The 15490-nt window shown below is 31.5% G+C and overlaps 1 protein-coding gene across 3 annotated transcripts in view; it reads left to right on the top strand.

Annotated features, from left to right (window-relative positions):
* Nectin3 (nectin cell adhesion molecule 3) overlaps positions 1-15490 on the top strand; it is a 131787-nt gene that overhangs the window by 34836 nt on the left and 81461 nt on the right. For 2 of the 3 annotated variants that reach the window (XM_034636174.2, XM_027919981.2), the window contains exons 2-4: positions 5064-5405; positions 10518-10814; positions 14341-14458. In XM_034636174.2, the coding sequence (XP_034492065.2) occupies positions 5064-5405; positions 10518-10814; positions 14341-14458 (757 nt within the window). Of the gene's footprint in view, positions 1-4723; positions 4792-5063; positions 5406-10517; positions 10815-14340; positions 14459-15490 lie in introns of those variants that run through there. The other variant, XM_071615370.1, reaches the window with a different exon arrangement.

Raw genomic sequence — 15490 nt, 5'->3', positions numbered from 1 at the left:
TAGATGTTGTTTTATAACTAGTTTATTGCTTTTATTTATTACATAAATGGCATATTTTGATATGGTTTCCCTTGAATCCTAGTGTGAAAGTAGCCTGGAACACCTTATGACATGGTTAGAATTCTTGGCAGATAGAGAATGATCCATTTCTTTGCTCTTCCTTAATCTCTTTGGATTCCAGATTTACATCACAACTAATGATGAACTTCAGGTCTTTGGTAACAAATGTGTCTCTAAGACACTTTGCTCTTTAGTTAAACTTAATTTCAGATTGAAAAGCAGAGGAATGAAATAGGCTGAAGATTTTGGGAGTCCCTCAAAAATAAGGCATTCTGATAGCGAGTTTTTTTGGTGGTCAGGTACTGGAGATTGCATCCAGGGGTACTTAACCACTGAGCCACGTCCAGAGCCCCTTTTTTATTTTATTTTGAGACAGCATCTCACTGAGTTACTGCAGCTGACTTTGAACTTGAAGTCCTCCTGTCTCAGCCTCCTGTGCTGCTGGGATTAGAGGCATGCACCTCTGTACCCTGAAGGAGTTTGGTTTAAGAATTATAACAAAAGATTTTTTCCTCCAATTTTAAGATTTCATGGAGAAAATCTTATTTACAAGTTGTCTTTAGCTTTTTAGTTTGGCCTGGAATAGAAATGTATTAGACTTTTTTATTTGCAAGCAACAGAGTTCTATCTAACTAAAATGCAAAAGTAATATCATTAGAAATTCACAGAATATAAGGGAGAACCAAACTATCAATTCTCGAAAAGTAGTACAAAATCTTGCTCAGAGGCTTATTGGTTGAAACAAAGAAACATACACTAAAACTTACAAAAATTACTCAGAATATTTTTTAGAAAAATCAGTTATTATCTCCTATAAATTAAAATAAACTTTTGATAAGTTAACATTAGTATTTTTTTACTAGTAAAACTAAATATATTTTTATGAGTGAATTATGTCTATACATAAGATTCCTTGTGACATATTCATACATGCATGCAACATAATTTGGCGAGTTTTGTTCCCCAATATCTCCCTTTCCTTTGCACCCCTGCCTTCCTCCATACATTCATGGTCTCCTAGTTTCATGAGACTCCCCTGCTTGTCCCTTTTTTTTCCTTTCTGAATTCCACACAAGAGAAAACATGACTTGAATTTCTGAGTCTGGCTTTATTTTGTTTAACTTAATGCAGTCAAGTTTCATCCATTTTCATGAAAATGACATAATTCTTTCTGTCTGAGTAAAACTCTGTATATATATCACATTTTTTATCTGTTGACAGACAAGGTGGCTGGTTTCGTAACTTAGCCATTGTGAATTGCACATATAAACATGGGTATGCATGTGTCATATGCTGACTTCCATTATTTTAAAACCAAATGCTTTTTAATGAAAATATCAATTTGTAATTTTTGAAAGATTCTTACATTTTTATCAGAGGATTACTTTTTTGGTCAACTCATGAGCCTTTTTCTTGGTGGGTTTGCTTTTGAATGTGGTAGACACACCATACAGACACAGACAGACAGGTTGAAAATGAAAGGATGGAAATTTATATACCATGCAAATGGAGCCTGAAAACAAGCAGGAGTATACCTACTCTTGTACATGACAAAGCAGATTTCACAACAAATTCAGTCAGAAGAGACAAAGAGGGTATTTGATAAGTTCAGCAAGAAGATACAACAACAATAAATATTTATGCCCCCAAAGTGGGTTCCTCTAACTATGTAAAAGAGGCACTACTCAAATTGAAGTGTCAGACCCCAGTATAATAATATTAGGTGATTTTAGCACACCTCTTTCTCCATTAGATAGGTCATCTAGACATAAATTCAGAAGACTTTTTGGACATGAAAAATATTATTCATCAAATGGACCCAACAGACACTTGTAGAATATTTCATCCAACAATGGCTAAGTATACTTTCTTCTCAGCAGCTCATGGAACCTTCTCCAAAACAGATCATATTTCAGGCCACAAGGCAACTTTTAGGAAATAGAAAAAAAATTATATAATCCTTGCCATATTATCAGATCATAATGGAGTGAAATTAGAAATCAACAGGTCAAAACCTTATAGAAACTATATAAACACATGGAGATTGAACAGTAGTTTTTTTGAATGATGAATGGGTGATAGAAGAAATCAAAGGCAAAAATGACAAAATTCTTAAACTCAAATGAAAATAGTGACACAATATACCAGAACCTCTGGAACACTATGAAGGCAATTCTAAGAGGAAAGTTTATAGCTCTGTGTTCCTACAGAAGGAAATCAGAAAGATCCCAAATAAACAACCTAATTTGCATTTCGAGACACTTGAAAAAGAACAAACTAATTCTAAAACCTGTAGAAGGAAGGAAATAATTAAGATCAGAGCCAAAATCAGTGAACCTGAGAATAATAAAAAAAATACAAAGGATCAGTGAAACAAGAGTTGGATACTTTGATTGATAAGTCCTTAGCTAAACTAACCAAAAGAAAAAGAGAAGGGTGGAATCAAATGATTTTATTTATTACATTTTATAATTGTAAAAAATTACAATCGTTAAAAAATAGCACTCCAGTTGTTGTGGTTTAGTGAATTTGTTTTGCTTTATTGAAAAAGAATTAAAATTGATGTGTTAAAATGTTTCTCAAAGCTTAAAACATGATTTTTAAATGTTATTTTTTACTTTTAATTTTGCTTTTGGTACATCCAAATATTCAGCTTGTTTTTTCATAGTTTTTGGTATTTTCTGAAAAATCAAAAAAAGTTTTTTTCTTTTAAAGAAAAAGAGAGAAAACCCATATAATAAAATTAGAAATGAAAAAGTAGAAATCTCCACAGACACCTCAGAAATTCAGGGGATCATATCAGGGACTAGTTTTGAAATTTATATGCCAATAAATTGGAAGACCTAGAAGAAGTGGATATATTTCTAGACAAAATAGATGTGCCAAAAATGAATCAAGAGAACATGGAAAACCTAAACAGACCAATAGCTTATAATAAGATAATACTAATTAAGCCTTTTTTGCAAAAAAATTATAAAATTATTATTACTATTTTGGTTATATGATTCATATGTATTTTGTATAGGTTTTATAAACAGCCAGATTACTGGTTTTTATAGCCTATCACTGGACCTTGGTTTTAGATTTTTCAGATAGTAATGCTTTCTGTTTCTTTATAATACTTATCCTTTCTTGTTTCTTTTCTTTTTTTTTTTCTTTTAATGCACTGCTTTGGATTTGTTTTCATTTGAACAATAGCAGTGATAAATGGACCATGCTGTCATGATCTTTCTTTTTAATGGCCTTGCCTCTTTTTATACTTTTACTGTGATGATGGCCACTGTTTGAGAAGTCTCCTATATTATTAACAATCCTTTTCTCAGATGTTTTATAAAACCAGATAGTGAATATTATCTTTTTATTAAATGCTTTTATTAATATTTGCGCAACTTACTTTTTCATGAGTTTGCACAGTTTCTGGTTTAATACCAGGCTCATGATAACTTGATGTAATTCCTGATATACTACTACATTTTGTGTGTCTGGGATTAATGATTAATTGTATATACTTGAAAGTTGATAAAGAACGATAGTAAAATCATGAGGACCTCAAATATTTTGGAGCAGTGGTTTAAAAAACCAAAATTCTTTCTTCCATAGCTGTTAACTATAGTCAGTGAAAATTGTCACTTGCTTTCTATAATATCACTTAAATAGTAAAGTTTGTCCTCTAATTTACATTTTTTCCCTTCCAAAATGTGTACATGAAAGTAATAATATGAAATATTTTAGTTGTTTAGAACTGTTTGAACATGTTTAAATACATTTTTTGATTATCTTGTGATATCTTTTACATTACATATATGTATATATTTAAAAATTCTAATTAGGCAAAATTAAGTTTTAAAGGTATTCATTGTTCATATAGTTTTCATTTTTTGAATATATATTTTGGTTTACTTCTTAATTTTGGGGGGAGTAACTGGGGATTGAACTCAGGGGCATTCAGCCACTGAGCCACATCCTCAGCCCTATTTTGTATTTTATTTAGAGACAGGGTCTCACTGAGCTGCCTAGTGTCTTGCTTTTGCTGAGGCTGGCTTTGAACTTGCAATCCTCCTGCCTCAGCCTCCCAAGCTGTTGGGATACTTTTTAATTTTTGTACTTTTTTCTTTTGCTAGGCAACACATGTGAGTGGTAAACTCTTCAAGGACCTACTATTTGTGTTCTAATGTACTTGTTAATGAACTAATATCTTGATTGACTATAGTATTCATGGATGTTAGTCTTCCCTCAAAACAATATAAGTTTTGCTCCATTGCTTTTTGGAAGGAAATAAATATTATATGGAAAAAGGTTGATGTCATTTCATTTTAAGTTTTGCTTATGGAATTTTTTTTTTATCCTGAAAAGGAAAAAAATAGATTTCACATTTATATAAGCATTTCTTCATTAGTGTTTGCTAAAAATTGGTCTGTCTTGAAAGATCTTTTTTATGTTAATTTTTAATATAGGAATCCTCTAAAAGAAAATAGTTTGTTATGTTTGGTTTGAAAGCTCTTATATGAATAAGTTATTTATTGCTGTATAAAAAAATTACCCTAAAACTTAGTAACTTTAAAACAATATCTACTCATTATCTCTTTCAATGTCTGTGGGTTAGGAATTTAGACATGGGAGAAGATACATTAGATGGATCTTCAGTTTTAGAGTCTCATGGGGATGTAAAGTGTCAGCCAGCTCTGGAATCTCACATAAGAATGGTTGACTGGGGAAGGCTCTGCTTCCAAGGTTTGTCTTATTCTAGCGCTTTTTTTTCTACAGTAGTATATATTGGCGAGTATTTAGCTTGATTGATATTCACTGTTTGAATCTTACATCCAGCCCAGAGAATATCTTATTCAGTCCTTTTTGATGTTCAGTCATAAGAATGGGGGGGAGTGGTGGGGGCGGAAGGAGAGGGAATATAAATCTGAGAAAAGGGGGAAAAGTGGGGAGAGACACTGTATGTTTTGTGTAACTTCTCCATTTTAACAGCTCCATTATGTGTTTTCCCCTCATAGGTGCCTTAGCTGGACCAATTATTGTGGAGCCACATGTCACAGCAGTATGGGGAAAGAATGTTTCATTGAAATGTTTAATTGAAGTAAATGAAACCATAACACAAATTTCATGGGAGAAGGTACATGGCAAAAGTTCACAGACTATTGCAGTTCATCATCCTCAATATGGATTCTCTGTTCAAGGAGAATATCAGGGAAGAGTCCTGTTTAAAAACTATTCACTTAATGATGCAACAATTACTCTACATAACATCGGATTCTCTGATTCTGGAAAATACATATGCAAAGCTGTTACGTTCCCACTTGGAAATGCCCAGTCCTCTACAACTGTAACTGTGTTAGGTAGGTGTACTTGAATTGTGTATTTTGGTGATAGTAGTGAGGGTTATATATTGATATTCCCTGTTTGAATCTTATTTTCAAATTTTAAAATGTTTTAAATTTTCTTCAAATTTGGATTTAAAATACAGTAATTCAAATGTGATTTCTCAAATTTTGTCTTAAAACTGATTCTAGGATCTTTTATCTTTTAAATTATTATTAGTAATATCTATCCATCTGTCTATATAATTCGTCATTGTTTTAGCTTTTTACTTTTTTCATGAAAGATAATGTTTTAATTGTACTAGAAGCTGTTTCTGTGACATTTGTTTCTATTACTACCTCTTATATTTTTAACCTCGAAATAAATAATTACCATCTTTATTTAGGTTTTTCTGTTTTTATTTTCAGTGATTGATTTTGACTTCTTGGAGCCTTCTGACAATTTTTTCACATCAAAAATTTTTTTTCACATCAAATTTTATTCACATCAAATTGGCCTTTGTGGATTTGGATAGGTATTTGAATCTTGTGATATTGCTCATAATAAATGATATTACTCCATTTTTCTATCTGATAACTGTTAAAATTTATGGTGAAATTTTGAATAACCTTATTAGCATTAAGATAACCACCTGCAGAAGGATGTTAAACAATTTTGAAATACTGCAGAGTATTTTTGGAATGATGCAATAAGGATCAAGGAGCAATATTTTATTGCTCACATAGAAATATACTGCTTAGATCTTTCCTCCAAAAACTGCTCAGCTGGGGCTGGGGCTGTAGCTCAGGCGAAGAGCACTTGCCTAGCATGTGTGAGGCATTGGGTTTGATTCTCAGCACCACATATAAATAAAATAAAAATCCATCAACAACTTAAAAAAAAAAAAAACCTTAAAATTAAATTAAATTAAAAACAGACTGCTCAGCTGCTAGGAGTTTGGTTACTGATAGTTTTCCCTAAAGCTAATAAGAATTCCTGACATATAACAGCCATACAGTAAATGTTATATAAGTAAGGTATAAGAATGAATTTGGTGAACATGGTAGTTAAGAAATGTTTTATAGACTCAGTAGTTGTGTTAGTCTTTAATGATGGACAGTTTTTGTGTATAGGTAAAAATTAAAGAATAGGAAAATATTATTCTAAAATTGAGAGCAGGTGAGCCAAGGCAGAGAGACAGAAAACTATAAATTAAGGCAAAATTTTTCTTACTTCCCACTGTTGAATTTTGGGGTCAGAATTCTTCATTTTGGTGAGCTGTCCTATCCAAGGTAGCCTATTTAAAAGCATCCATGACCCCTAACTTACTAAATGCCAGTAGCGCTTCCATCATCCCGTTTGAAAACTCTGCATTAGTGGAACACTGAAAAAGTAATGTGTTGATTCTTCACAAAGTATTTATATAGAAAACAAAAATTTTCAAGTCTTGAAAGGTAGAATAAGAGCAAATTAAAGTAATTTGAATGTTAGACTGACATATTACTAGAAATATGACCTTAGAGTGTGTGTGTGTGTGTGTGTGTGTGTGTATATATATATATATATATATATATATATATATATATATATAATGGTGTGCTGCTTCTTTCCTGCCTTTTTTACTCTCAGATCATTCCTGGGTCCATGAACCAGCAGCACTTGGAAGCTTATTAGGAGTACAGAATTTCGGACCTCTCTCAGAGTTACTGAACAATAATTTATGTTTTAGCAAGACCCTCTAATGATTTGTGTCCACTACTACTGTGTTCTCACCTGACTTAGAGAACTAACTTGATGACTAATTTAAAGTAGACTTCATGTAGTGAAAGTTCTGATTTAGGAAGATTAGTCTAGAATAGATTAAAATGATGAGATCCTAAAATCATACTGTTTTGGCCATGAGGCTGTAAAGTCTTGAAATTAATTTTCTAATTTCTGCCATTTTAGTGAAGAAGGGCAATATTACTAAGGAATAATTAGCAGGATTTTATAACTCTTTGTAAATATAAGAAACAAGGGAAGTTTGAATAGTGTAACAGCTTTTGAAACTTGCTGATGGAACAAAACAAATTGTTGCTATTATTTGAATGGGCTCATCTGAATTTCAAACAGGTGTTGAGAAGCTTGGATAATAGTTCAGCATTAGGTTTATTAAGTTTAACGATATATAAATGGAAATACCTTTCGGTAGTTAGAAACGGAGGAGCCAGACTTGTAGTAAAATTGGATAAAGTTTGGGATCATATGGGCAGTTTTACTTATTGAAGTTCTAAGATGGATACAGAACAGGCCTGTGACTGATTATTAGAGCAAGAGGTTGGAAGAATTAATGGATGAAGTGTTCAGGGAAAGCTATGAGACAAGGCAGAGTACTATTATTCATAATAGGAGAAGTTTTTAAGCATTACTTTAGCAGCCTTTTTCTGCAATGAGAATTTAGCCCTACAGAAAAAGATTTCTCTTTTCAGTTTTTCTAAATGTGGAATATAGCTAGTATCATCCTAAATGCATAACCTAGAAGTTAACCCATTACTTGTAATACATAGTTTAAGGCATTAGAGCTTAATTCTTTTGAACTGATTGGGAAGGACTGTTCTGATTTATCACATTCCAAAAGGTTACTCAAAAGAAATAGGCATGGATAAGTCTATAGATTAGGTGGTCTTTGATAACAGAGTTTCGGTACAGTGGTTGCAGCAGAAACCAAATTAAAGGAATGTGATATAACAAAAAGCTTTAGGAACATCTAACAAGTGCCCCACAGTAGAATGATTTTGATATTAATTGGTTACTTCCTCTTGATGGAATTTTATGTAGTTTCTAAAGTTGCAGTTAAGGGGAAGTACTTAAAAAAGAAATGAGGCACAACATTATATAAAATGAATCCATCTATATAAAAACTAGAATTAGAAACAAAGAGAAGGAAACAAATATGATAATGATCATTTTTAGGATATTATAGCTGTGGGTAATTCTGCCCTATTTTCAGTATTACTGGTTTTGCAATTGACTTTCATTGATGAATATGATCGCATAACAGGGTTTGAATTCATTTTCTTTACTCTGGAAAAAGAAAATCAGGCAAATAATGAACAGTTTTTAATCATTGGGTAATAAGCAATACAGGATTCTGATCTGTGAAAGATGTATGAAAATAAGGTGAGCCCCCACTATTGCTCTAGCTTCCTCTGTAGGCAGTTTCGAGGCCACAGTTCAGTGATGAGAAAAGAGGAAGGATGGGGGTAGGTAGGATAGAGAGAGAATGAATGAATGGGAGAAAGGTGGAAAGTTCCCCCTCTTGGTAGCATATTTACATGGTCAGAGGAAGCAACAACAAAGTGTTGAACAGGGAAGAGTCACTACACAGAGAAGTTAATGTGATAAAACTAACTTTAGAAAACCAGTAAAAACAACTAGGAGATGAATGCCCTTAAGAAAAAATAAATAACAAAATTTAAAATTGACTTTAAAATAACTGTTTTAAGTTACCCAAAGAGAAAAGAAGGATTCTATTAATTATGGCATAAGTTATTAGATCAATCTTCTCACTGAGAGTGAAAAAAAAAAAAACCTTAGAAACTTCAAAGAAATACAACTAGGGCAGAATTTAGTAGAAGGTGAGAAAGTAGAAGTTAGTGCTGAAAACTACATTCCACCTGAAAATGTATAACAGTTTAGAAGAAACATCTGTGATGATAAGATTTTGAGAACATTGAGAATTGAAAGAGACATGTCTGAGTGTAGTGTAATTCTGCTCAATATGGAGTGACTAATTGTACATCTGATTTTCACTTTTTACCTTAAACACTTATATTCTCAGAATAGTAATAACCTAAAAGTAAGCTAGCCTTCCTTGTAGACCTCTAGAACTGTATATTAACTTAAGAAAATTGTGGCCTGTTTAGTGTTTTTAGGAGCTTGTCATAAGAAAACATGGATTTGTTCTGAAGGAAAGATACCTTAATTCTAGGCTTTAAATTATTTTTACAGTAATTATTCAAGCAGAGGTCTATAGATTGCTTGAATTCTCAGATTTCCAAGTAAAGAAAATTCCAAAAGTAGCTGCCTGCACAAAATAAGACAACAGAAACAGCTGCCAAGAAATAAGATGTTGGAATTATCAGACATTGACTTTTAAACCATAGTACTTATTACATTTGGAGAAATAAGTCAATTTATAAATTTTCTGCAGAGAACAAGAAAACAAAGTCCTGTAATAGTTGGCCTCAAAGTACAGAAGTATGGTATTTCTTAGAACATTAAGTAGTTAATTTTCAAAAGTAAATAACAACTGATAAATTTTAGTAGATTGGAATTAAAAACTTCATTAAAACACACCAGATTATATCTTACTCTAATTTAGGTAATTTAGGACCCAATTCTTGTGTATGTACTGTCATGTAACTAAAAAGAACCAGTTAAAAAGAATAAATACCACCCTCTGTATTAAATTTGAAACTCTTACACCCAGAACAGCTCAGGAACATACACAAAGAAGTGTTGAGAGTGTGTTTAAAGTATGTCTTACAAACAAAAGTAGTTGAAAAAATTTAGCAACTGTAATCAGTTCATTTAGGTAATATGAGAAGTTAAAGATTGAATGCTTAAAAGCCAGTGTGTTTTAAATGAAATTAATGAGTCACCTTCAGGGCCCAGAAAAGCATCTGTTGAGTATACTTAAAGGATTTTATTTTACTTTTGCTTAACATTTTATCTATAGTCTCAGTAGTAGTAATTCATTTTAAAAAGTAAAACTTTTGCTACATAATGAAGTATTACATATTAAAACTGCTTCTTATCTCCCTTCAAAAGTAATTACTTTTATCTTGTAAAAGAAATTATGAATAAATTCTCAGAAATTTTTTGTGTGCACTAATTTGGAGAGAACTCATCAGTCCTCATACAATAATGTACACCTGTGTCAGGGAGGGCTGTCTTTGTAATGGTAATATAGAATCTTTGTCTCCTGTTAGTCCTACCTACAGATCTTTTCTTCTTGTTTCGCAAACTCAGTTGATGTTGGCATTATCTAAAATCCATGTATGTAGATTAGTTGTTCCTAAGCTTGTGAAATATGTCTGGATATGTCTTGGAAGGAAGGAAGTATTTTCTTAATTAAAATTTAACTATTTTGTTTTTCATTTGAACAGTTGAACCCACTGTGAGCCTGATAAAAGGGCCAGATTCTTTAATCGATGGAGGAAATGAAACAGTAGCAGCCATTTGTATCGCAGCCACTGGAAAACCAGTTGCACATATTGACTGGGAAGGTGATCTTGGTGAAATGGAATCTATTACAACTACCTTTCCAAATGAAACAGCAACAGTTGTCAGCCAGTACAAGCTGTTTCCAACGAGATTTGCTAGAGGAAGGCGGATTACTTGTGTTGTAAAACATCCAGCCTTGGAAAAGGATATCCGATACTCTTTCATGTTAGATATACAGTGTATGTAAAACCTAATTTTTGCTTTTCAACTTGAGTCATGTGTTTTTTAAAAATCTGTATTTTTCCCTCAACAAATTATTGTAAATTCTTATTTTTATTTGTTCTAATTAGTTATACATGACAGTAGAATACATGTTGATACATCATGTATAATGGAATATAATTTCTCATTCTTCTGGTTATACATGATGTAGAATCCCTTTGGTTGTATAGTTATATATGTGCATAGGTTAATAATATCTGATTCATTCTACTATCCTTCCTACCCTCATACCCACTTTCCTCTTCATTCCCCTTTACCTAATCTAAAAACTAGTCTAGTCTTCCTTAGCATCCCTGCCCTATTGTGAATTAGCATCTACATATTGGAGAAAACATTTGTCCTTAAGTTTTTGGGTGATTGGCTGATATTCTCCAGCTCTATCCATGTATTTTATTTTTCTTCTTTTGACATCTTTCGTCAAGCTATTTTTAATCTGAGTATGTAGACAATTCTATAGCTTTTCATGGCTGACATTTTTTCTTTTTATTTTTTTATTTATATTTACATAAAATTTTCATTCACTCAGAACATTTTTTATTTTTCTTTTTTGTATTCAGATTTGGGATTGAACTCAGGGGCACATCACCACTAAGTTATATTGCCAGTCCTTTTCATTTTTTATTTTGAGTCAGGATCTTGCTAAGTTGCTGAGAGCCCTTGCTAAGTTGCTGTGGCTGGTCTTGAACTTGCAATCCTTCCGCCTCACCCTGCCAAGTCACTGGGATGACAGGTGTGTGCCACTGTGCCTGGCTCCTAATCAGAGCATTTTTTATTATTTTGTGAAAAGGACTTTTATGACCTTAAAAGTAGACTGGATATAAGGGAATTGGAAAATTTGTATCTCAAAATGTACAATACTTAGGGACAGACAACTCCATTGTGTTTGAATGATTATTTACTTTCATGGAACTTACCCATGCTTGCTGTTTTCACAAGAGTCTTATTTCCCTAGGTACATTTTTAACTAGTTTGAAAATTGTTTTTCAATATTATTTCTAATCTGATCTTATTGGTAATGTTCTAAGATTCTTAGGTAGGTAAAACAATATTTTAAAAACACTGGGATAATAATAATTATAGATATGTTTTAAAGCTGGCTTGTGCTTAAATTTTGTTGTTATTAAGGGGTACTTCATCTGTATCTACTTTTTTCTTTTCTATAGAGTTTCTCAGTTTGGGGTGTATTGTGATTTGTTTATTTGCATTTTAAAATTTTGAGCAAAAGAAAAGGTGATTGAGTGTTGCTTATAATTTATAGCAAATATAATGAAAATTAAGCAGGTTAGAGTGAGAACATTAGTAAAAATATTTAGATTCTGTTGTCATGTCCATTCATGCACAAATTATAAATCTAGATAGGTTTTTGAAGGAGTTACTTCATTTTTTTGTTGTTATTATTTTGTTTTTTTTTTGAAGTGTCATGCATGGAATTTTAAATTATACATTCATTAAACTTGTAATGGTTTTTAAAGTTAATTCAGAGTATATTTTTCAGTTTTTATGGGGTTAAACTTGAGAGGCTGTACTTATATGAATGTTGTTACCATTGCATTCTTGAATACAAATACCATCTTTTCTTCTCAGTTCTTTGGAGAAACTATTTTCGTTTTTGAATGTTTCCTTCCTTTCACAGACTCTTTTTCCTTATAAAATTCAGATCTCAACTGTAAATACTACCATTTCTCATATATATATATCTATTTACCTGTATCTAATAATGTGACATTTTCTTGTTTTTATTATTTAACATCATTATTATTAATTTTTTTCTTTAATGTAATCATAGACATATAATATTATTTTTTCTAATGTAGTTGTCATAATAATGGTATTTATTTATTTTTTTATTAATTTTATTTTATTTTAATATTTATTTTTTAGTTGTAGTTGGAAAACAGTACCTTTATTTCACTTATTTATTTTTATGTGGTGCTGAGGATCGAACCCAGGGTCTTGCACGTGTGAGTTGAGTGCTGTACTGCTGAACCACAACCCCAGCCCCAATAATGGTTTTTATTATTGACTTGCTTCTAAATGTTCTTGGAATATTCATGACTTTTTCCTTAAATGGAAAATACAACATGAACAAGTTTAAGGGGATAGTCTTGGAGTCCAATTTCATACCTCAAAATTAGGGGGTATTTTTTTTAGGAATACATTAATTCCTATTCTTTCTTCCTTTAAAAAAGAGATTAAACCCACTCACAGATGTGTACTCTTTCAACAACATAATTTAGCACAGTTTTAAGTGTTGGCTAATTCTTGGTATTTTTAAGAGGCAGGCATTTTTTTTTAATTATCAAGGTTAGCAGTAACTTAGTAAAAGTTTAATTTTTTACAGCTTTTTGGTAAACTGCTTTTCAGTAGACCAGGCTTTCCTAAAAGATTTAGACTGACCTGATGTCAATTTAACCTTTCATCTGTTGTCGTTTGCTATTCACTTGTTTTCTATGTTGCTCACAGAATGGTCTCTGTATCATACATAAGAAATGTTTTAAGGAATCCTTTTACGGCTTCTCTCACCTCTAATATAGCCTCAATTTAAATTAGGTTCTTGTTCTTATTCTTTTAACATCTTACTTTTTTCTTTCTTGATTTTCACGGTAGGTTTTAGCTAAATATTTATTATTAAATGTCATCCTCCTCATTTTAGTAGAATATAAATTTTATGAATAAAGAATCTAAATAAATATATGCCACATACCTAAAATGGAGTCTTTATCTCATTAGGAGTTAAACAAAATGATGATTGAATGAATGATAGGTATTGCTGTTTATGATTTATAGGCAGACATTTATTTTTGGTAGATATGAGTAATTGCTTCTTCAATAGCCACACATATGCTAAGAGATCTTAGGGATCATTGAATGAATAAAGTTTAATTTTTAGTACTATTTAGATAATTTACTTTTAAGTATGTAGTCTCACAAAGTCTGTGCTATAGTTTTCCATGCTCATAGACTATTAGTTAACTATAACGTACAGAATTTTTTTCCTCTAACTGACTTGCTGTCTCTTAGCAGATATATTTCCTTTTGGATCAAATATATTTTAAATGATAATTTTATGTGGTGATTTGGTTCTACATGATACTTAAATGCCATGTCTCATTATTTAATTAAGTACTACAATGTATTTGATTTTTTTCATGTGTTGTCTACATCTCTCATAATAGGACACTCACACTTTGCTTTTTGTGATTATAGGTTTATGAGTAGTCTTATATTCAACATCCTTAATAATTAGAACTGTGTATGCTTATAGTTGTCTAGTGTCTGGGTACTCATTATCCATTCATTGATTCATTCCTTAGGCATCTAAAATTTGAGTATTATCTTCCATATTGATTGATATATGTTGAGAACAGAAAAAATAATTGCTGTTCTTATAATGTTTAGTCTGTTGTGTTTATATTTTATCATTGTATATTGCATTTACCTATAGCCAAAGATGACTTGTTCTGTCATGTGTTTATTTTATAGATGCCCCTGAAGTTTCAGTAACCGGATATGATGGAAATTGGTTTGTAGGGAGAAGAGGTGTTAATCTCAAGTGTAATGCTGATGCAAATCCACCACCATTCAAATCTGTGTGGAGCAGGTAATGTTAGATTTTGCTTCAGAAGAGAAATTATTTAAACGTGAAGAACATTCTTTTTTCCCATACTGAGGATTGAACCTAGTAACATTGTATCATTGAACTGTATATTCCCAGAGCTTTTTATTTTTTATTTTGAGACAGCATTTCCTTAAATTGTCCAGGTTGGCTTCAAACTTGATCCTCCTGCCTCAGCCTCCTGAGTTGTGATTATAGGTATGGCCACCATGCCTGATTAAATATGAAGAGTAATCTTAAATGCATATTTAAAACTTTTTTTATCAGTACATGCCTGATTATAATAGCTGAATAATTTATTTAAAGGAATGATTTCTAAATGTTCTGTTGCCTCATTCCTCTGTACTTTCCTACCTTGTCAGTTGCTCACAGGCTGCGTTAGCAAATTTAGTCATCCTTTCTTGTAGTTCCCCTCTTAGGTTTTAAGCTGCTGCTTCTTGATTTACCAATTTTTAATACTGTTCACTTCTTTGGTAGATGAATTAATTTTATATCCACCCCTTCACCCACAAATACACATTCTTACTCTTTATTGATTCATTGTCTGAATGAATTTAGGTTACTTTTAGTTTAACTCTGTAATTTTTATTTGCCTCCCTATAACAGGTAAGTATTTTTTTTTACCAAGGGTTAAGTAATATACCAGCATCCTGGTTTTTGTTGTTGTTTTTGTGGTTGAAAGCTCTCTTTGTTTTCCTTGTAACTAATAGTTATCTCTTTTTTACTTATGTAGTTTATTATCTATATTTCCTTGATTCTTTTTTTCTCTAAAATTCGAAACTGTTATACTAAAGTTTTCATTTTTATTTCTCAGTATTTGGAGCTTATTTCAATCTTTAGACATATATCTTTGGACAGTTGTCTTTTGTCATTTCACTTTATTCTTTTTGTTCCCTGTTCACTTTTACTGGAACTACTATTTATATTGTATAATAAGTATATTTATTGTTTTTCTAGCAATATTTTCTTAATCAAAAATTTTTCTGTTGACTTAATTTTTTTAAAAATTGACATATT

Source organism: Marmota flaviventris, chromosome 8, assembly GCF_047511675.1.
Source record: "Marmota flaviventris isolate mMarFla1 chromosome 8, mMarFla1.hap1, whole genome shotgun sequence".
NCBI classification, from domain to species: Eukaryota; Metazoa; Chordata; class Mammalia; order Rodentia; family Sciuridae; genus Marmota; species Marmota flaviventris.
Note: the sequence above shows the minus strand (reverse complement) of the source record. Positions and strands in the feature narration are given on the sequence as shown.